This window comes from Elephantulus edwardii, unplaced genomic scaffold (genome assembly GCF_000299155.1).
Source record: "Elephantulus edwardii isolate Elephantulus edwardi_28Jun2011 unplaced genomic scaffold, EleEdw1.0 scaffold00041, whole genome shotgun sequence".
NCBI classification, from domain to species: domain Eukaryota; kingdom Metazoa; phylum Chordata; class Mammalia; order Macroscelidea; family Macroscelididae; genus Elephantulus; species Elephantulus edwardii.
Genome location: NW_006399791.1, coordinates 6,362,605 through 6,384,948, shown reverse-complemented (window position 1 = coordinate 6,384,948; position 22,344 = coordinate 6,362,605). Strand labels below are relative to the sequence as shown.

At 38.3% G+C, this 22,344-nt stretch overlaps 1 protein-coding gene across 1 annotated transcript in view; it reads right to left on the bottom strand.

The window, feature by feature from the left end:
- Positions 1-22,344, bottom strand: part of IQGAP1 (IQ motif containing GTPase activating protein 1) — a 66,154-nt gene that overhangs the window by 31,956 nt on the left and 11,854 nt on the right. Inside the window, 7 exon segments of the mRNA XM_006885210.1 lie at positions 150-234; positions 1,847-2,025; positions 2,521-2,634; positions 3,945-4,012; positions 7,860-7,936; positions 8,520-8,597; positions 10,219-10,375. Of these exon segments, the coding sequence (XP_006885272.1) occupies positions 150-234; positions 1,847-2,025; positions 2,521-2,634; positions 3,945-4,012; positions 7,860-7,936; positions 8,520-8,597; positions 10,219-10,375 (758 nt within the window).

Sequence of the window (22,344 nt, the reverse complement as noted above, 5' to 3'; positions counted from 1 at the left end):
CTCTACCCTCCTCCCAGTTTGTTCTTGTCCAAATGCCACAGTGCTTGTCAAAGCCAGTTCTGATTAATCTTCTTTGTCAGTGTGTCCTTTGCCATTCCTCTATTACTCTGTTAACAGCCCCTTATGTGCGGACTCAGGGGCATACTTACCATTGACCTTGTTTATGTTCCCTTGAATTTCAGCTTGAGTGAGCAGCTCTTCATAAATGTCTCTTTCTCTCTCAGAGTTCTCTGTCTGAGGATGAGTAAAAAAAGCACAAGTAATTAGCTTAAGTGCCTGAAAAGACCATGGAAATAATTTCTGTTCCACTCTCACCCTACAAAAGCCAAGAATAAATGAGTGTGCTGAGTAGGTATTCATAAGGGTATAAATACCATAAATGCTATGTTACTATAAAATAAAGAGAGCAAGAAGATTTTTTTTGTTAATGACAAGCAAAAATATTCATACAGAGCTGGGCAGCAGCACTCATGCTGGATGGACACTGGTTTGCCTCCTGCAGATTGACACCTAGGTCACCACTGTCAGCCTCTCAAGGGTCAGTGGCCTGCACCCTGCACAGACAGGAACCCAGGTTGCCACTCAGCACCTCACTGGTAGTACAGGTACAGCACGACTATGGCAGCAGCTACTTGTCTGCAGGATAGTGTGAGACCTATCACATGGTTTAATCTCTGTTCTAAAATAAGAGATACAATCAATATTCTGAGAATGGGGTTGCCTTTGGGGTTGTCAAGACTGAATATATTTTAGTCACTAATTTAAAAAAACACAACAAATTAGTAAGTACACATGTAGTCTCAAATGAGATTTGTAGCTCTAACTTTTTCAATTATTCCACTATATTATATAGTATACAAGAATATTTCACCCTAAAGCTAGGAAGACAGATGGGCTATAATAATATTTGGAAGCCACCTTTCAAAATTTCAGTTTTCATTTATTATGGTTGCTGTTGAAAATACATTACAGCAAAAACATAAACCAATTCAACAATTTCTCCATATATAATAAAGGTGACAATTCTATATGCATCAATCTCAGTTTCTGTTTCTGAACTGTTCTCTCAGTAACAACTCACTGCCAACTATATTTTCTATTTAACCTTGCAACTTTCTATTGTCAAATGCTCAAGGCAGATGATGTTAGTGTCAGGTACCTTTGAGTCAGAACCAAACCATAGCTGACTCTCCAGCGAGCTTCCAAGGCAGTAAACCGCATGAGAGGAGACTGTTCATCTTTCTACCCTGAAGCAATTAGTGGATTTAAACTGCATGCTTTCTGGATGGCAACACAGCTCTCTACTACTAGGCCACCCACTGTCAATTCTATCCCGCATAGATAGGTCTTTAAACAGAACAATGCTCAAGACAGATCATCTTTACTAATTAAGCTAAGTTATTATCTGGTTTAAAGATGATGGCATATTCTTGGCTTATGATGTAAAGATTATCCTGGCACTAGTTTCAGGGGTCCACCCAGCCTTAACAGCTCAGAAAGCTATTGCTCTTTATTATTTGCACAATAAAGTAAAAATGGAGTCTAATATGAAAATTCCATGCTATGCAATCCCATTTAAAAGAGATTCTTGAAAAATTAAATGATAGCAACAGAAAGCAAAGGGGTAGCTTTTTAGGGTCAGAGACAGTGGTGTGGGAGGACGTAGGGATTACTGCAAAAAGGGCTTCATGGAAATCTTAGGGTGATGGTTACACAACTGCCACATTCAAGACATTTAAATGGGTGCATTTCACTGTACATAAACTATACCTCAATGACACGGATTTTTAAAATGGAGTTACAGCAAACAAAAGAATGTCATTCAACTAAGTTATTTTATCTTTACCTTGTTTTTAGCATTTGCCATTTTGTTCTGCTTGGCCTGGTAAAGTACATCCTGGTAAGTGGAAGCCAAGGGTTCTTCAAGATTGACAAGCATGGCATTGGGGTTCTTCAAAGCTATGAAGGTGTCAGCTGGGATTCTATGGTCAATAGCTTCATTAATAGCAATAACTGCAGCATGTACTGAAAAAAAAAAACAGCAAGGCACACAGCATCGTGGTTAAAAGGATGTACATGACCTTATAACACTATCCAGTTCTTATTCCAGCACAAAGAGTTGCAGAGAAACAAAGATTGGGGTTGGAGAAACAACACCCTATTTCCGACCGAACATTGTTTACTCTTTACAAAATACAAAGGCATGGCTCTGCCTGTGATCCACGTTTGGGATGCTAAATATGAAATAGAGGTATACTCAGAGACCCTTGTAAAATGCATCTGCTTATTTCATACTTCATGAAATTTTCATACTTAATTATCAATTAACATAGAAAACAAGAAAATAAAAAAGGTACTAATAATATAGCACTTTTCATAAAAGTAATCAATTACATCCAAACAATAATAGACAGAAGACTACAACAATGTATTAGTAAAATTCCTAATGTTCAAAACAACTACCACAGTATTAATTATTGGAAGTGGTAGCAGCAATTGAGCCCAGAACATTTTTCTTACATGCAGCTTCATCCACTGACAGTTCATTAGCCAGGATACCCCCAATCTTGCTGAAGGCAGGCATCTGGATTCCATATTTTTCCAGCTCAATCTTCATGTTGTTAATTTCTTCTTCTACAAGAAAGAACACCTAGTCAAATATTTTTGTGTAACCTCGAGAAAGAAATACTTGCTCAGCCATAAAATGAAATAAAATCACATCAATCATTTAGGTTGTTAAAAGGAGATAACACATGGAAAGTACGTAATACAATACCTGGCACAGAGCATGTATTAAACTATTATCAAGGGCACCAAAGGTACAGTAGAATGGCCCCACAGAAAGAGTTTGTTCAAAACTTATTTTCTACATAGGTTATTTTCTACAAAGAACTTATGAACTGAATAAGTAAATGACACAATCAGCTATCTTGGTCTTTACAAACCACTGACTGCTATTAAAACAATTTCATTTTTTCATTTGCATTCAGTAATTTGTTTACATTGTGTTTTCATTTACATTGTTGGGGATTTTTTTTCTGTTTTTTCACTCCCTTTCCCCACCCACCAAACTCTGCAACCAACAATTTCATTTCTAAGGCAGAAAGCCAAATGATAAAGAATGTAGGGTTTGGCCCTTGCTCTGGGTCTGGTAAGCACTTCCCCAAGAGGAAATATATCACAGATAAAAGCTTTACATACTTGAGAAATGTAGAGAGGAGTGAGTCTATGGTGATGAAATGATATAGACAGTGAGAATTGGGACTCAACATGAAAAATGACCATGTTACTGAATTGTACAATTCAATTGTAGGAATGGATGTCTTCAGCTGGGTATGTTTTCACCAAAATTGGCATGAATAAAAGCTTTTATTACCAATTTCTGAAATTCTCAGGTTTACAAAACAAATAAGCAGTTCAAAAGGTTTTTCTCTCTTCTTTCTAACCAATCATTTCTATTGAAATGATTCTTGGTGCTCCCAAGGCCCGTCTTTCTCCTTTAACACTGTGAGATTACTGAAGCATAAGAATCTACTACAGTAAATAATAGAAACACCAATCCAAATAAACAAAAGTTTTAAATTATTGCATTGTCATCTTTGTATCAGTTCAGTCCCCTACTCTCTCCCCTGTTCTTTGCCTACAATAGGTGATCAACAACCAGTTGTTGGAAGGAGAAGAAAGCTTGAGTATAAAACTTTTTCTATGATACTAACATTTTAGCCAACTTAGTGTTTAGCAAACTTAGTGTTTCATGCTCCATTTTCTTATAAGTTTAATGTTTTTATCCACCACATTAGGAGAAACAGGTTATTTTTTTATTTCTTTCATCTCTGTTGCCAGAGTATTTTTGGAGTCCTAAGTTTTTAAAATTGATACTTTTGCTTCTTTTAGGCTCTTTCCACATAAATCAAGCTTTTCTTACCAAATTCCTAACTCCTTACCTGTGAAGTCAACCTTTCCATACAGATCTTGAATCTGAGGAGCCAGGCCCAGTTTGAACAGGTACAAACTAGAAGACACAATATGCAAAATAATTAGACCTCCCTGCTACTACTTTTAGGTTTAAAGGGAGAAATCAGCATAAAGAATAAAAGAAAAACACTTTGAGAATCTCAGTATCCCTAAAATACTCCTCCCCCCCTTTGCAGTAACAATATTTTACCTTGAAGACTTTTTCAGTTTTACCTATATTATTTTATAACATCATAAACTGTAATGAAATAAAGCACTGGACCGCAATCACTAGACACAACTCAAGTCCTGCACAAATCCAATGTGTAATTGTTGCTGTTGTATACTGCTGAGTTAGAACCAACCGATATCTGACCCTCCCTGCCGTGGGTTTTCAGAGACAGTAAACTTCACAAGAGCTGACTGACCGACCATCTTTCTCCTGTGAAGCAGCTGTTGGATTCTAACCACATGCCTGTGTTGAGCACGATGCCTTAGTAAGCCACTAAAGCTCCTTCCTATAAAGATCCGAGCCTAGAAACACATAATGATGGCATCCATCCTCCAAATTGCCGAACAGAATGCTCTTCTGTATACTTTGAAAGTATATTCAATAGAAACAGAGGACAAAAGCACACATCCTCTTTTTCTCTTTCTAACTCTTATCCAAAGGCACAGTCAATTCTTAATCTTGTGCTGAAAGAATGTGAGGGCCTGAGACCTAGATTACATGGAGGTAGAGTGATCAGAGAACTAGCAAGGAGAAATTCTGCCAGCTTAGTCACTGTGCCTAACAAGGTCAGAATCCACTGGAGGAACAGCCTTCACAAGGACATCAACACAGACAGATCTCATGTAACAGTAAGCCAATCACAAAGAATCAATCTGGTTTTATCTCACACACACATTTGAAATGGCTATTCTGAAAATGTACCTAGGTATCAGTCATTCCTAATACACTGAGGGGAAAAAAATTGCATGTTATCGTTTATGTTAAGTGCTCTTAGGAGAGTGGAGCAGAATATAATGAATGACCTCTGTTCCTAAAATACTAATAATCTAAATATGGGGGAAGATCAAATGCATAGAAAGAAACAACATAACTAAAACACGAATGAAATAAAAAAGAATTCGGACAAAACAAAGATCTGCTGCACTGGAGAAAATGTAACAAAACAGATGAGAACTGAGCTAGTCAGCTGGTAAGAGGAATTACTATTTCTTTTTTCTCTTCACTTACTGGACAAATATACTCAAGAGCTTAAGTGGGTCAGGAGGAGCAGATCTGCCACAGTGCATAAATTTAACAAAAAACACTTATTGATTCCTTATTATGTCCAAGTAAGTATTCAAGTATTAGAGATACAAAGGCAAAGCAAGGAAAAAGGAAGAAGGTTTTGCCCCCAAGAAATATGGACATACAAACAAAACCAGAAGAGGAGCACAGATTAAACTCCACCTGACAGGAAAGAGATGGTTTGAGACGAATGAGTTAAAATAGTGAGGAAAGGGCATCTCAGGCAAACAGAACAAATGCCGAAGGCACAAGAGCATTTGGCATGTTTGATTAAACTGGAGAGCTCAAGTACTCAGGAAGGAAGGGACAGAGATGAGACAGGACAGGATACTCAAAGCAGCTGAAAATGAGCCATCAAAATAATTTCGGAGGGTGTGATAGGATTAGCGCTTTTAGGATAGTAGCTTGGGAGGAAATTTCTCAGGAGGTTAACACAATCGCCCGGACAAGACATCCCTAGTTCTCAGCTAGTTAGTCCTCATTCTTTTGTGGGCTACACATTGTGATACCAGTGATGTCAAGGATCTAGTACATGACTGAGAAAGAAACTGGAGACAACAGGTTTCTTATGGATTGATGTATATAAACATTACATTAATACACATTTATTAAACACATATATATTACATTAAAACGTAGCCCAGACAAGAAATCTCGTATCCATGTTCACTTAAGCATGCTCCAGCATTACTCATTTCCACCAACTTCTCCATCAGCCCTACGGCCATTAAGTAAATTTGTACTGTTAGAAACATGGCTCAGTGTCTCGAAAGAAACATGCAAGAACAAAGTATTTCAGCAAAGTCTTTCTGCAGAAAGTTGTTGAGGAGACCAAACTCTGACCAGTAAGCACACTGGAGGGCTGTCTGCTCAGCTTTATCCTTGATATAAAAGATAAGGCTGTGTTTTTCACCCTACTGGTCAAGGGTATCGACCTCAGTCTTTGTTTCAACCTGGTTTGCTTATCTGACCTGTGCTTGAAAGGTGGCTTGGGCTTAGTGATGTTTGAACTGTCTTTGCTTCAGAGGATGACTGGGCCCCCACAACTGGCCTTGGTTGGTTCACAAGAAGAGTTACAAGGGCAAGGGAGTTTGTCTTAGTAACTTTTAGAAAAGGTTTCTTTTTTCAGCTTTAACTCCATCTTGTAACTTCTACATAGAAAATATATCGTTTTCTTCCTTACAGTACTACCTTACTACACTACTATAGTACTACACTACTATACTCTGGCACCAGAGTATAAGGTAAGAAAGGTAAATTGAATTAAATTCACCAATTTAATTCAATTTATCACCAATCACTTGTTATGCATCAGAGAGTTGGACAATGACCAAGGAGGATAAAAGGAGAATTGATGCCTTTGAGCTGTGGTGCTGGAGAAGAGTATTGAGAATACCATGGACTGCTAGGAAAACAAACAGATTTGTCCTGGAAAGGGTTAAACCGGGTGGCTCCTTGGAGGCAAGGATTCTGAGGCTCTGTCTAACATACTTTGGACATGTTCTGAGGAGAGACCGGTCCTTAGAGAGGGACATCATGCTTGGGAGGGTGGAGGGACAACGCAGGAGAGGAAGGCCCTCTATGAGGTGGATTGATTCAGTGACTGGGATAATTGGGATGGGAGTGTCAGAGACGGTGTGATTGGCACTCAGGACAGAGTGGAGTTTAGGGCTGTTGTACACAGGGTCGCTATGAGTCATAGGCGACTCAACGGCACATAACAACAACATACTCTGGCAACCTTAATGGGTAGGGATTTGTGCTGTAAATTTAAGAGATAGGAATCCACCAGCTCCTCCTCAGAAGAGAAGCAACCTCTTCCTGTGCAATTTAAAGCCTCAAATCTATTAGAAGATCAGCTATAAATTTGTTCTGATTTGATGGCTATGAGTTTTTATACTCCAACACTTACTCTCTAGCCTCCCTTCAGACGTATTACTTCTTCCTTTCAATTTAATGTCTTGATCATAAAAACCAAATATCCAGAACTGAGTCACATTTCAAATCTACTATGAATTTACAGACCAATATTCTTTGTTATTATATTTTCTTATTTGTGTTAGTACAAAATTATTTCATGAAAGAATAAATGGCTTAATAACAAGGACCCAGATGATTAAAGAAACTGAAAGCAGTCATTTGAGATTTGCTATGAATATTTGAAAACCCTAACAAAATTAAATTGTAATATTAGTGAATATTTAAGTTATTTTGTAATTAAGCTCATCAGTCTGCAACAAAATATTAAGGATTCAGACGCACATAGGTTTTATCATAGTTTAAAAGATTTTAAAGAAATTATAAAAAGGAATTTCTTTTACTCAGTATCCTCAGTGAAGTATATAGTTCCACAAAACACTAGATGTTTCCACAACCACTAGATAATTTTCAACAAATTTATCTATTATGGGAATAAACTCCTTTTCCTTAAACTTTAGGAAAATAGTTCATTTCTCATCATTTTGTTATGATAGCAACATTCAACCTTTTTGAAAATTCTGACGCTGGTAGAAAAAAATTTTTATTGCTATACTGATGAATAAAAGCTACAAACTCAACTCTGATGCTACTTCTAATCTTTTTTACTTCACCAAGAAAATCTGATTACCTGAGTGCATGGATACAGTAGATACATCTTGGCATGTTCTTTCGATCATAAATATCTGTAGTTTCTGGATAAAAGATCTAGAAATAAAGAAAACAGAATAAGAAATCTATACTGGAGTTCACATGATCAAGAACAAAAATAGAGCTTTAATTAAAAAACATTGCTGGTATTCACCAGGTAACTTCATTAGGTGAACAGACATTTAATGGTAAATATTACAAGGAATAAAGTGTTATATAACACAGACTAAAAAGTACTATTTGGAAAAGCAGTCTCTGGTCACCCCACCGGCTTTTATTTAGGTGTGAGAGGGGGTTTACTTCAGTTAAACAAAGCAAATTAAAACCTAAAACTACAATTTTCCTAGCTACGGCTACCATGACTAGATAATAATAATACTGATAATAATACTAGATAATAATAATAATAATACTGTCTATGATTTCATGTAGTAAAAGTATATAAATCACAGACAAATTCTCCAGGATAAGGAATATAAAAGAAAAGGAACAAAATTATTTTAAATCAGACAGGAGAGACCATTTAGTATTTATTTAGGAAAAAAATCACAAAGATTACAATTGAAAATAATTTTACAGGTAGAATGAGACTGTTCTACCAACACAAGAATAACACTAGAACTATAAATATATCCATTACCTTAGGCAATCCAATCTCACCCATAGCATTCAGCCACTGAATCACATTGTCAGTGTGTCTAAAGTGGAGACCAGTTGCCTAAAACAAACAAAAGGACATCAGGCATTGTCAGTTACACTGCAACAAAAGCAAAAAAAAACTACCGAAGTTCCTATGACTAAATTTAAGGTTAGTCTATACCATTCCGTTCACATTCCAATCAAGAAATCAAAAGCACATCTCAGCTCTTTAGGAACCAACTGGAGAGTCTTCCTGTGTGTAACACTCAAGAGGACATGTTCTTTAGAATTAAACTCACACACACAAAAAAAATAATTAAACTCACCTGGATTCTATCTGCCTAGTGACATTAGACAAATCACATCATTCATCTCAACATATATATTGTTGCTACATGCTGTCAAGTACATTTCAATTCACAGCAATTACAAGAGAACAAAACAACAGTACAACAGAACACTGTCCAGTCTTACACCAGCATCACAGGGACTGCTGTTTGAGCTCACTTCTGCAGCCCAGGGGTCAGCCCATCTCAATGAGGGTCTTTTTTTCATTGATCCTCTATTTTTTTTCTTTTCTTCTATGAACCTTTTTTGGTCCTCTATTTCATTGAGGATCTTTATTTTCATTGATCCTGTTTCACTGAAAGTCTTCATTCTGTTTCAATTTTTATTGATCTGTTTTACCACACATGATGTCCTTCTCCAGAGACTTTTTCCTCCTGATAATATGTGCAAGGTATAAGACAATATTTTGCCACCCTCATTTCCAAAAAGCAATCTTTATAATTCTTTCAAGACAGCTATTATTCTTCTGGCAGTCCATGGTGTAGTCAATACTCTTCATTACCACCACACAATCGAATGCAATGATTCAGTCTCCCATACTTGTTATCAAGCTTCACATTCAGATGAGGCAACTGAAAACACCAGTTTGAAAATGGTTTCTTAAGTCTTAAAAGTGACATCGTTGTTTTATGTTAAGACTTTAAAGAAGTCTTTGGCAGCTGATCTGCCTAGTAATACTTCATTTCATTTCTTGGCTACTGACTCCATGCTGATTCAAGGGCGGGGAAGAAGCCCTTAACAACTTCAAGTTTGTTCCTTTATCATGACGATGCTCACTGGTCTAGCTGCATTTACTTATTTGTTTAAGTAGAGGTACAATCCATACTAAAGACTGTAACCTTTGATTTTCATCAGCAAAAATGTCATGTCGTCTTCCCTTTCTGAGAGCAAAGCTGTGACATTTGCAGTCTGCAAGTTGTTAATGAATACTCTCCAATCTAAGGCCATAGGAATCAAATTCTTTCACTTATTTAAATTTTCTGAAATTGGACAGCTTTCCCTATTTTAAACATCATGGACTTTTTCCTCAAAAAATGCTATTATTTCCAATTTAAAGCAGTAGTTTCCCTGCTTATTTCCTCTGCCTTCTAAGGAATAAATCCATCAAGGACCATAGAAATTTCTAGATAAATTGGCCTAAAATTCTATCAGCAATGCAAACAAACTGAAGTTCTTTTACTGCTTTATTTCACCTTTGTACTATGTTCTTCATTCTGCTAGGCATTATGAAGGCTTTTTTTTTAGAGTAAACATACTTTACATGCTATTTCTTAATTCTTAATATCTATTACACAGAATAAAATATGCTAGACTTTAGGTCACAGAAATTTCAGCACCAAGAAAGGGCTCACCTTGTATCTAGTCTGTTCTCGGTCATAGATCTTTTTCAGGGACACCACTTTGGGAGAGAAGAAATTTCCTAATTTGGCAAGGTAAACACCATTTCTAAGTCCTTCCTCCAGTTCTGTGGTGGCAGGTAGCTCTTCTCCTAGGCATGCTTCCATCCACCTGCATAAAAGAGAGAAAAGGACATGAGAAAATACAGGGAAGGCATGGATACAATTGTGTGGGGGTATCATTTTTTCTTTTCTTCACTAACAAGTACAAATGTTTCAACCCGTAATTTCCACCCCCCCCACCCCGTTCTGAGAATAGCATATCAAATGGTGACATCAGCATACCTTTCATGTGATTAGTACTCCCAGCCATGGCCACAAACCACACAGTAGCAAAAACCTTATACTTCTGACAAAAGCTGAACAAAGCGGACAGCAGACCTCTTAATCATTCCTCTCACATGAAGGAATGTAAACTTTCAAGTTCTTCCTCCTCAAGTTTAATCCTAGAACCTCTTTAGCAGATCTAACTCAAAATTATAAAAAAGTAACATCAGGTATGAAACTCCACTACTAAACAGGAACACAGTTAACAGATTGAATGGTTCTTTTTCAAAACATATATAACACCAGAAACACTGGTCACAGCATAAAAAACTGTCAGCAGTTGACGTGTTTGGAATCACAGAAGGCAAGAAAGCTTCAGGTACAAGCTGTCAAATTAAGGGTTGGACAATGGAAGATAAATTCTGAAGGGATTTGGTAGAAGTGTAGGGGTATCCTGGTGGAGGGTAGAGCTGGGGAAAGTGGGTCAAGAAATCCCAATCCCTTGCTTTTTAAAAGCTTTTTTTCACTTTGCTTTCATAAAAGAACATTAGAATTTGTTGTTAGTAACCAAAAGAAATCCAAAGAGGGTTTCTGCTTTTTTTAAAAAAAGTGAAATTTGCATTTGTTTTTGCAGCAAACTGGCATAGTCTGTAGGAGCTGCAATGCTAACCCAAATCTCCAGTAATTCAGTCCACTGATGGCTCCACATGGGAAAGATAGGCCATCTCCTTCCTGAGACTTAAAGCCTCTGGAAACTCACAAGAGTTAGCTATGAGTTGTTTCTGACTCAACTGCAGTCCATTTGAGGGGGGGTTGGGTTTTGATTCCTCACGCAAGGGAGCCAGGATGGCAGTCTGTATCGAGTTATGGCACTAAGCCAGACTACAAATTTCCAGTGGTTTAAACACATCAGGAGCTCGGCAGGAGACAAAAAACAAGCAGTCTCCTTCCATAGCAATTTATAGCCTCAGAGACCCTACAGAGTCCAAATCAGTATCAATTCAACTGCCGGTAGTCTCAATTATCCTGTTATCTGATGACATTTAACATTTACAATAATAGTAAGAAATTTAGTATCTAACTATTTTGAAAATGAACATATATTGACAGAGACGAATGCAGAAGTGTGAGACAAGAGTAACATTCGCTGTGATAGTTCAACTTCCAGGGCCATGGGGAGCGTTAATGACTTAATGATAAAGGAGCTGCACTGCCAACTCCAGGTGGTTCTAATTCACCAGCTTCTCTGTGGGAGAAAGACAGGCAATCTCCTCCCCATGTAACTTATAGCTTCTGAAAGCCCACTTGAAGGTCAGCTAAGAGCTGGTTCTGACTTGACAATAATTGAATGTGATTTGGAAGTTGTGTAACGATGGTGCCACTCATCATATTGTATTCTGACATGGTAATCTTTCTTCTTATAACATCTCCATTTTTTAATAACCGTTTGGTCTTTCAAATCCATCCAGGTTGATAAATGAGAAGCTAGTGTAAAGTGTTACTTTAGGCTTTACATATTATTTTTTCAGTCTGGGAAAACTCAAGAGTAACTGTTTTGTGCTGTTTCAGCTTAGGAAAGATGTAATAGGAACACACTATTTTTCTAAAATAGGGAAAACCTCTAGGGGGGTGTGTGTGTGTGTGTGTGTGTACAGTTTTTTATATACATATTTTATATATAGTACATATATACAATAAAAGGACAAAGAACCATGGACTGGAAACAAGACAATTCACAAAAGAAATAAAAATGACCAGTATATGAAAAATTCTCAAATCTCACTACTAATAAAAAATGCAAATAAAAGTAAAAATATCATCCATTTTCACCTGTCATATCAGCAAAGATAAAAGGTAGTAATAGTAACTTCTTACTGTCAAGCATGGGGGAGAACTCCATACTCATACACTGTTCTAGAAGGAAATACAGCAACATGTAAACTTACAGAAACTTCCTTAGAGTGAGAATGGAAATTTAGAGATTTAGTTTTGCTTTTCCAGAACATATGATGACTTCATAATGAGACTGAGGATACGAAATCTTTGAAACATGTTCAGCTTGAATTGTCAGAGACATCCAAGTAGTGAAATTAGGAAGGCAGATGAAAATATAAATCTGAAACTCATAGGTTCGGGGCACAAACTGAAAATGGCACCATGGGGAAATGGATGAGCCCACCAGAGGGAAAAGAGTTAAGGACGGTGCCTCAGAGCCCGGCAACATTAGAGGTAACTATAGAGAACGCCAATCACTGGTGGAATGAGAACAAGGAGAAACGTGCATATCAGGGTGAGAATGGAATTTCAAAGCTGCAAGGAGATGGAGAGAACAGAAAATGAAGTGCAGATAAGGAACGTGGTCATCTAGGACCTTCCTCAAGGGGAGTCTCAGTGGAATGGTGAGGAAAGAGGTTAAAGTAATGAGAAAACAAGGGAAGTAGAAATGACAAATGTACATTTTTTTCAAGAACAAAAACTGAAGAAAAGAAACTGGAGTAACAGGAGCAAGAGACAGTGGAAGATCTGAGAGAGAAGAAGTATGTTTGCAGTCTGTAAGAAAAGAATGAATAAAGGTAGAATTACAGATGTATGAAAGAAAACAATACTCTGAAGATTACTGGTGGCAGCAAACCATAGAAGGGAACACACGTCTTCCTGGAAAAGAGGGAAGGAAGCAAGAATAAGCAAGAATGACATATTTTCTAACCTCTCCTCTAACTTCCGTTTCTTGTCCGTAAACTACGATGAAGAACAATACCTATCTTACTAAGATTGCTGTGAGGATGAAAAGAGATAATCAAGTTGGAACCAGGAATCAGCTGCCATGGAGTCAGTTTTAACTCATGGGACTCCACATGTCTGAGTAGAACTGCTCAATAGGGTTTTCCAACTAATATATTTCCAGACCTTTCTTCCAAGGAACAACTCAAACCCACTGACAATGAGTCAATTCTGACTCACAGTGACCCCACAGGGCAAAGCAGAACTGCCTTGGTGGGCTTCCAAGGCCATAAATCTTCACGGAAGCAGCTAGCCACACCTTTCTTCTGCAGAACAGGTTTCAAACAAAACTTTAAGCAGCCAAGAGCTTAACCACTAGAGTCCCTTTGATAACATGACATAGCCCCAAAACGAGGCCTACTTCTAGAGTCTGGAATTCAGCACTTGCTCAGTAATTTGTGTAATACCTGTCTGCCTTGTTTTATTGATAACATTTTTCAAAGGGAATATGTACTTGGCCCTACCGGTTCCAACTGGGCAAAGACATAACTACTACACCAGACCTGTACTGTGGTGAGCCTTGAAACAAGCCCAGACCAAGAGCACATGTAGAAAAAAATCAGGGAGAGAATCGGAATTAGGGGTCTGTGAGGAGGAAACCAGTTGAACAAGTTCTGCAGAGCACATGACTTCAGTGGTTTCCAAGCTGTGTGCAATACAGAAGGGGAACATACCAATGCCGGAACTAACTACTCCAAAGCATTGAGATTCAGTTCCTCCAGGAACAAGCCCTCTGCCACCACACCCTTCATGCAGAGCAAAGCACAAACCCTTCAACGCCAGGGTCATTCTCTGCCAACAACCGCCTCCTCTATCCAAGTTTGGCTGTCCTTCCCCACAATGAGGATCCACTAACCCACCAAACATCATCTGTTGTTGTCAGATGCTATCAAGTAAATTTTCAAATCATAAGGACCTTCCTGATAACAATCACAAAGTATGCAGAATGAAGTCACCATCCTTGTTTCTAAGTGGAGAGAGGGAGTAAAGAAAATGGAAAAGATCCAGTTGGGACCTGAAAAGATGCCCACCATTAGTGGTGATTAATTTTATAAAACTCAATGTATAAGAATGATTGAAACATGTCAATGAAGGAAAGTGTAGGGGGGAAATATGAAAAAAAATTCTTTAAAAAAGGTACACCACCAACTCCCAGGAAGGTTGTAAACAGCAAAGGAAATGACTGCCCAACTTTCTCCCTCGGAGCCGCTGGTGGATTTGAACCACCACAGAGGCACAACTCCCTACAAGCTATTCCAGAGCTCCCTCCAGAGGTATTAGCCACATATAAGTATGTACATAATCTCTATATGGAGCCCTGATGGCATAGTGGTGAGGAACCGTGCTACCAACGCAAAGGGAAGTACTTGGGATCCACCTGCTGCCTCTCCTGGAGGGTCAATTATGGGTCGGTTCCAACCTGATAGTACACAACTACATATAGTTTTCCTTTCTCCCATACAATTTCAGCTTATCTTTAAAACCCAGTTATAAAATAACCCTTCCTTCATCTAAACGTTCACACATTAACTGTCTGCATCATTTCCTTGGCATTCACAGATTGCCTTGTGGTGTTCGATTTTTTTTTTCATTCTGATACTATACAGCTTTCCTTATGTTTATAGCCTGTCTGTCCAGAGACCCTTAATGCCACAACACTCATTAAAAGAATAAGCCGCATAGTTTTCAAATCCCAAACTTGTATTTTCCTTTAACACAAATTATATTAGCTTGGCAAGTCTAATCTCTTCACAGTATACGTGTCAAAAGCTGTTAGAATCTGAAACTGGTTTTCTTAATGCCAATTCCATTACACACTATTAATCTGTTTAACATCACAATGTTACTTTTTCTCTAAAAGGACAATTTCTCTAAAAGGACAAGTCAAGTTTTTTTAAATCTCAATATACGAAGCTATCTTATTATAAAATAAGTTTTCCTTTTACACAATAGAAACTATGGTAAACTCCACAGAACATTTCCAAAGACAGCCACAAAGATAGTTGCTACAGAGATAGCTGTATCTTGCCACAAAGATAGCTGCCACAATTTAAGATGCTACCCAATGATTGATCATACAAGCTCTGGTGCATAAGGAGCTGTGTTCAAACACGCCAAAGGCATGAAGTTAAATCCACCAGCTGCTCCATGGGAGGACGGGCAATCTCTTCTCGCATGATTAATCAAAGAGCTAAATGTTAAAATTCTTTATATCCCCAAAATACTAGAATGAGGGAATGTTTTTATAATCTCAAAATAGGGAAGGACTCCATAAAATGACACAAAGGAAAGAAAAAGCCAAAAACGAAACTCATAATTCAATGTTTTAAAATTAGAAATTGTTAAGGGAGCTCTGGTGGCCTAGTGGCAAGAAGCTGCACTGCAATCCCAGAGGTACACGGTTCAAATCCACCAGGTGCTCTGCTGGAGAAGGAGGGGAAATCTCCTCCTATACCAGTCAGATCCATTTGATGGTACACACACAAAAAATTTTTTAAAAAATTAAAAATTGTTTAAAGTGTCTTAAAATTAAAGGATGAACCGGGGAAAATCTACCCCTTCAAAAATAGCATATGGTCAATTTCCTCAATATAAAGAGCTCTGATATACCAAGAAGAAAGACTAAAACCTCAATAGAAAAATAAGCAACGATTTTGACAAACAGTTCACAGAAAAGGAAATACAAGTCTTTAAACTTCACTCATTGTCCAGGAATTTGAAAATAATTTTTCATTCATAAAACTGGTGAGGTTTTGTTTCTTCTCAAAATAATACTCTAGGTTGGTGAAATAATAGAGAAAGCAGCTTTCCCCTACATTATTGCTAGGCATGTAAATCTGCACGGAAGGCAAACAATATTTATCTAAATTAAACATGGTTGCTCCCTTTAACTCAGAAACACCACTTCTGAAAATTTATCCTGCAAAAATACTCAAACATATAAACATACACAAAGTTACAGCATTGTTTATAATAGAAAAAGAAAGGGGGTGAGTTTTAACTGACATGTTACAGTAAAAACTGAAACTGAAGAAGGAAAGTGAGGCATTCTAATATACTCCCGTGAGATGAAACCAAAGATGCAAAGCGGATGTACAGTGTGATACCACATCTAAACAAAATAAAAAATAACCAAACTCCCTAAAGAAGCAGACCACAGGTCATGAGGCTCAGGATCCTAGTCTCAGGGGAAACCAAGGTCAATTGGTCCTAGTCCACAAGGGCAGTGTTCTCTACATTAGTGAGTACCATTTAGGCTCTTGAAGGCTTCTGAGTGGCCATCTATGATGCAACCAGTGGTGTTTCCTGTTCTAGAGCAAAGAAAGGTGAATAAAATCAAAGACACATGGAAACAATTAGCCCAAAGTACCAATGAACCTCTTGATCCTCAATTTCCATGAATAAGACACACATTCTTTGAAATATGATGAGTGACACACACACACACACACATACACACACACTTTTTTTAATTAAAAAAAATTAAATTTCTTAAAAAATTTTTTTTTAAATCATATGGATAAATACCAAGTACCACATTTCCTTCTACTACCAAACTGTCCCAACACTATAGAGCTAGCATTCTCTTAGTCTCCAAATATCTGGCCCAAAGGAAGCCAAGCCTCAGACTGGCAGCTGCCTCTCCACTGCTCCTTTTGCTTTTCATTATGCTTTCCAATGAGTCAACAGGAAGGTATTCTGAGAAAAGAAGACATAGAAGCCTTTAGACTGTCTTTTCCTCCACCCACAGGAGAAAAAAATATCGTTCTTGCCAAACCGTTCAAGACAATTTCCAATCCAATTTGCCACTCCTGTCTACATGAGGTCACTATTAGCAAACGAAAAAGCAGGAAGAAGGAACGCCTCCCTTGGCTGAATTCAAAGCAGATACCAGCTTTTGAAGAAGTAAAGCAACTGGGGAATTCTCTAGCCTTCTCTATCACACCACCATCAACTCCTGGGAGAACATCACAGTAAGCAGGAGTCAGGTCAGAAAAGTTAAACACATATTGTCACTGACTAGCTACTGTATTTCTAAACATCAATTCATATCACAATATTAAGTTTACTGCAGTTCTATGAAGATTTGTATATGCACAAGCCTTTTACCAATCAACAAAGTATTTTGATATCTATCCACCTAAGGTTTACCACTGACAGAAAGATTGGGAGGGGGCACAAAATGCAGATATGGTATTTTAAGGATTTGTTTTTTTGCATCTTTAGCTCCACCATGAATAAATGCAGCAGAAGTTGATCCTAATTATTAAAGAATGTTTGCCTCAAGCATCAAGCCAAAACAAACCCACTGCAGCCAAGGGGATTCAACTCACGGCGACCCTCTTACAGGCTTCTTTGGTTGTAAATCTTTTAGACTGTAAAGAATAGTAGCCCAGCACTGTGCCCAGCACTGTGCCACCAAAGCTCCTTGCCTTAAGCAAAGCATTGTTTTAAAGAGTAATCTATGTGGATTTATGTGGCAATCATTAATGTAAAACATAGATGGGAACTTAGGCAAACAGCCTAAATTAATGGTGATTGACAGCATGGGAGGAGACAGAAGTCTGGACCATTCATGCAGAAACTGTGAACCATGCCCCATGAGCATATCAGTTCCTGGGAAAGACACCATGTTTGGAAATGGAAGTGGAAAGTCAACGATGACCCTCAATGAAATGGACTGACTCAGTGACTGCAACAATGGGTCTAAACACAGGAAATTGTGAGGATAGCATAGGCTGAGGGGACTATTTCGCTCTGTTGTACACAGTCACTATGAATTGGTGCTGGCACAAAAGCACCTCCCAACAGGGGCAGTTACTACTGTTATCTTTAATCGTAGCAATGGCCGAAGAGCAGGCTAGCACAGTAACATCCATTGGCCTCCTTGCCAACTTAAAATCTGGGATCTACTACTTAGAAGGGCGAGTTAATCTCTGAGTCTTACTTTCTTATTTGTTTAGTGTAGATAACAATGAGAGTTAAAAGTACCTCACAGGACTCTGAGACTAGCTAACTAAATATACAGCAAGTACTTACACAATGCCTAGCACATAAGAACCCAAAACAAATCAAACCCTACTGAGTGGACTCCTACTTAACAGCAAGCCTAGGATAGAACTATCCCCCCCTAAGGTCTAATATGCTGCAGATCTGTATCAAAGCTGACTGTCTTTTTACTGTGGGTCCAAACCACCTCCCTGTCAGCTAGCAGAAGCTCACTGCACCACCAGGGTTCCTTTAGGCACAGTTGTAAATCTTTTAGAATGTAAAGAATAGTAGATTACTGACCTTTTGGTTAGCAGCCCAGCACGTAATGCACTGTGCCACCAAAGCTCCTTGCCTTAAGCAAAGCATTCTTTTAAAGAGTAATCTATGTGTGCTCAATAAACAGTACTGATGATGATAATGAGGGGAGGGAGAAGCAGTAAGAGATTCTTCAGAAAGAAGGAAGACCTTACTGATTTCAGATCTTACTGGTCTCATAGTATAGGGTTGGCTTGGTTATTTGTGGTGGTTTAATTTTTTTTAACTTCCTTTAAGCTGTCATAAAGGGTAATGTATTTCTATAATAAAATACCTGTTCTTAAAAAGGTTTCTTTTCCCCCCAACAATTATAAGAAAAAAAGATTCTAGATGGTATTTCCCTGGTCTCTCTCTCTCTCTCTCAGGACCAAGGAATTCTGCACTGGAGCCCCCTTAATAAAGCTTCTTTAGCAAAGTTTAAAAAAAAATCTACATTCAAACTCAAGAAAGCAAAATTCTTCAAAATAAACTAATAACTAAAATTTTCATCAACATGTTTAAGATTGTTATTCATATACTGTCAAACCACAAGGATCAAGGTGGTTACTGGAGGAGCCCTTCAAAGAAAAAATAAAGTAGTAGAGTCCTGATTTGCTCATGTATGTCATGGGTCCTCTCCATTCAACCAGCGCTGCACTAGGTTTGCTCAAAGGTACGGTCTCTAAGCAACCACGTTCCCATTTAAACAAACAGCTCAGTCATATGAATCACTTCCGGATGGTCTCACTTTGCCTACCAGCACAAACACTTTCTGTCAAGGGGCTTACTTAGCAGCCCCAGTTGGAAATATCACAGTTCAGCAAATATCACACAGCTCTAAGACATTTAAAACCAGTCCTACACCAACAGGGTACACCCCACCCCAAGAGCAACATTATGAAGCAGACAGTGACAAGTCACCACGCAAACCCAAAAAATAAAATTTACAGAATGTGCCAAATGTTATTACTTTGTCAGGCACTGAGCACATTGTCCCAGCCTCTAAGACCAAGGAAATTAAAAAGAAGTGCCAAACTAGGTTAGGCTAATGTTCCAGACCCCTATCTTGATGATCCCAGTCTTGACTAGACACCCACACACTCAGCAACCGGCTGACCAGCTGACACTGGTTTCTAGTGGCTGTATTTGCTCAGAACTCCGTTCCTGACCATTAGGAAGAGCTGTTCTAGTAAGGAACCCATGCCCTGCCAGCTCCTCTTCCCAGGTAAGAAGGATCGTACATGTGGCACAGTAGTACAGAAACTAAGCTTATTTCATCTTCTAATAAGAGAACACAGAAAATGAGCCAACCAAATGGAAACAAAATAACTTGCATTAACAGAACCAAAGGGACAATCAGAAAACCAAGTCTGAGAAACAAGACACATGTGAGACACACAGCAAGAGTGCGAGTTTCACATAAATAAGCAAAGCAAAGAACAGCATAAGCGCCAACTGTACAGATGTTATTTCTAATTAGGCATCCCCAAAGACAGACCAATGAATCCAATTATTAAAGTCATACCGTGCTAAAATAAACAAACAAAAAGATATTATAAATCAAAAGAAGCTCCCTATCACAAACAGGTTACTAAACCAACACTAATCTCAATGTCAAACTTGGAAAGATGTGTAGCTCCAAGGAATCAGAGTTTTGCTAATTCCAGATCACAATAGTTGTTTTAAAAACACCACAATAATTGTCAAAGTGGAAAATCAACTTAGCTTGAGCTAGCTTGTTTCTCTTTACTAATTTCAAGAAACTGTAGCCAGGTACATTTTCTGAAGAAAAAATTAGATACATTTTTCTGTATCTGGTATAGGACATATGGTCCCTAAACCAGAAAAAGGAGCTCTGGTGGCTGAGTGGTAAAGCTCTATGCTGCCAAACCAAAGGTCCACAGTTCAAACTCACCAGCTTCCAGCTTCTCTGCAAGATAAAGATGGATAATCTCCTCCTGAGGGATTTACTGCCTCTGAAAACTGGCTGGAGGGACAGCTATGAGCTAGTTCGGCTAAGACTGTAAACAATCACATATCAGAATAAAGGAGTACTGGTGGCACTGTGTTTGAAGTGCCTGGCTGCTAACCAAAAGGTTTTTGGTCTGGACTGCAGAAAGATGGGAGTAGTTTGTTACCACAAAGATTTAATCTTAGAAACCCTAAGGGTAGTTCTATGTAACTGTTCCACAAGTGAGCACTCTGTGAGTCAGAACTGACATTAAGGGTAACAGGTGATTTTTCTAGTTTAGATCAGAATTAAAAAATACATAGAAAAAACATTAGTTTCAAAAGGAGATCTCAATTGTGATATCAGAATTTTTAAAACAATTTTTTTAATTGTGGTTTTAATGTTTTTCGTTCATTTGTTGTTGCACATTTTGCCCCCTCTTCCTCCTAGTTAACTTTTTTAAAAAAATAAAAAAATATTCTTTCATTGTTGCACAATGACCTTCCTCTCCAGTTCTCTTTGCAATGTACCTCTTATTCTGGGGCTGTCATCGTACATGTCATATATATATTCCTTTTAAAGAGTTCCTTCAGTCTCAATGCAGTACTCTTTTCTTAGTCTTTTTCGTTTAGTCTCCTAAGTTCCATGTCAATCTTTTATTTTATGTTTTATAACAGTGATAGGCAGTATACATAGAACAAAATAAAACTGAGAACCCAGAAATCAGTTCCTTTACCTAGGACAGTCAACTGATCTTTGCAAAGAGATAAAATCAGGTAAGTGGGGAAACAAAAGCCTCTTTAATAAATGTTGGCAAAACTGGAAAACTATCTGTAGAAAATGAAACAAGACTCACGTCTCACAGCATACACAAAAACTAACTCAATGTTGTTATGTGCCGCCAAATCGCTTGGAACGCAAAGTTACCCTATGTACAACAGCCCTAAACCCTGCTCTTGTCAATCTTATTGTCTCTGACACACCTACCCTCATTACCCCAGTGATGGCATCAATCCATCTCATAGAGAGCCTTCCCTTCTGGCACTTGTCCCACCTTCCCAAGCATGACGTCCCTCTCCAAGGACTGATCCTGCCTTGCAACATGCCTCAGAATCCTTGCCTCCAAGGAGCAGCCTGGCTTCATCCAGTTTGTTCTCCTAGCAGTCCATGGTATGTATATTCAATACTATTCTCCAGCAAAGCTCAAAGACATCAACTCTCCTATCATTCCTAGTCATTGTCCAGCTCTCTGACGTATAGCAAGTAATGGCAAAACCATTGCCTTTTTCAGGTGCACCTTAGTCTCTAGACTGACATCATTGCTCATCAGTACCTTGGAGAGGTCTGACAGTAGACTTTCCCAACCAATGCAATTCGTCCTTTCATTTCCTGGCTGCTGGTACCAGGAGTGTTGATTGTAGAGCCAAGCAAACTGAAGCTGTTAACAATCTCAATCTTTTCACCGTCTATCATGATGTTGCCAAGTGTCCCAGTGGTGAGAATCTTTGTTTTCTTGATGTTGAGCGTCAATCCATAGTGAAGGCTGCAATCCTTGACCTTCTGCAGCAAATGCTTCAGGTCATCCTCAGTTTCAGCAAGCAGGGTTGTGTCATCTGCATAATGGAGACTGTTGATAAGTCTACCTCCAATCCTGATGCCATACTTCTCCTCACAGAGCCCAGTCTCCCATATAATCTGTTCTGCATTCAGATTGAAAAGATATGGAGATAGGACACATCCTTGACACACACAACCTTCCCAATTTTGAACCATGCAATACTTCCTTGCTCTGTTCT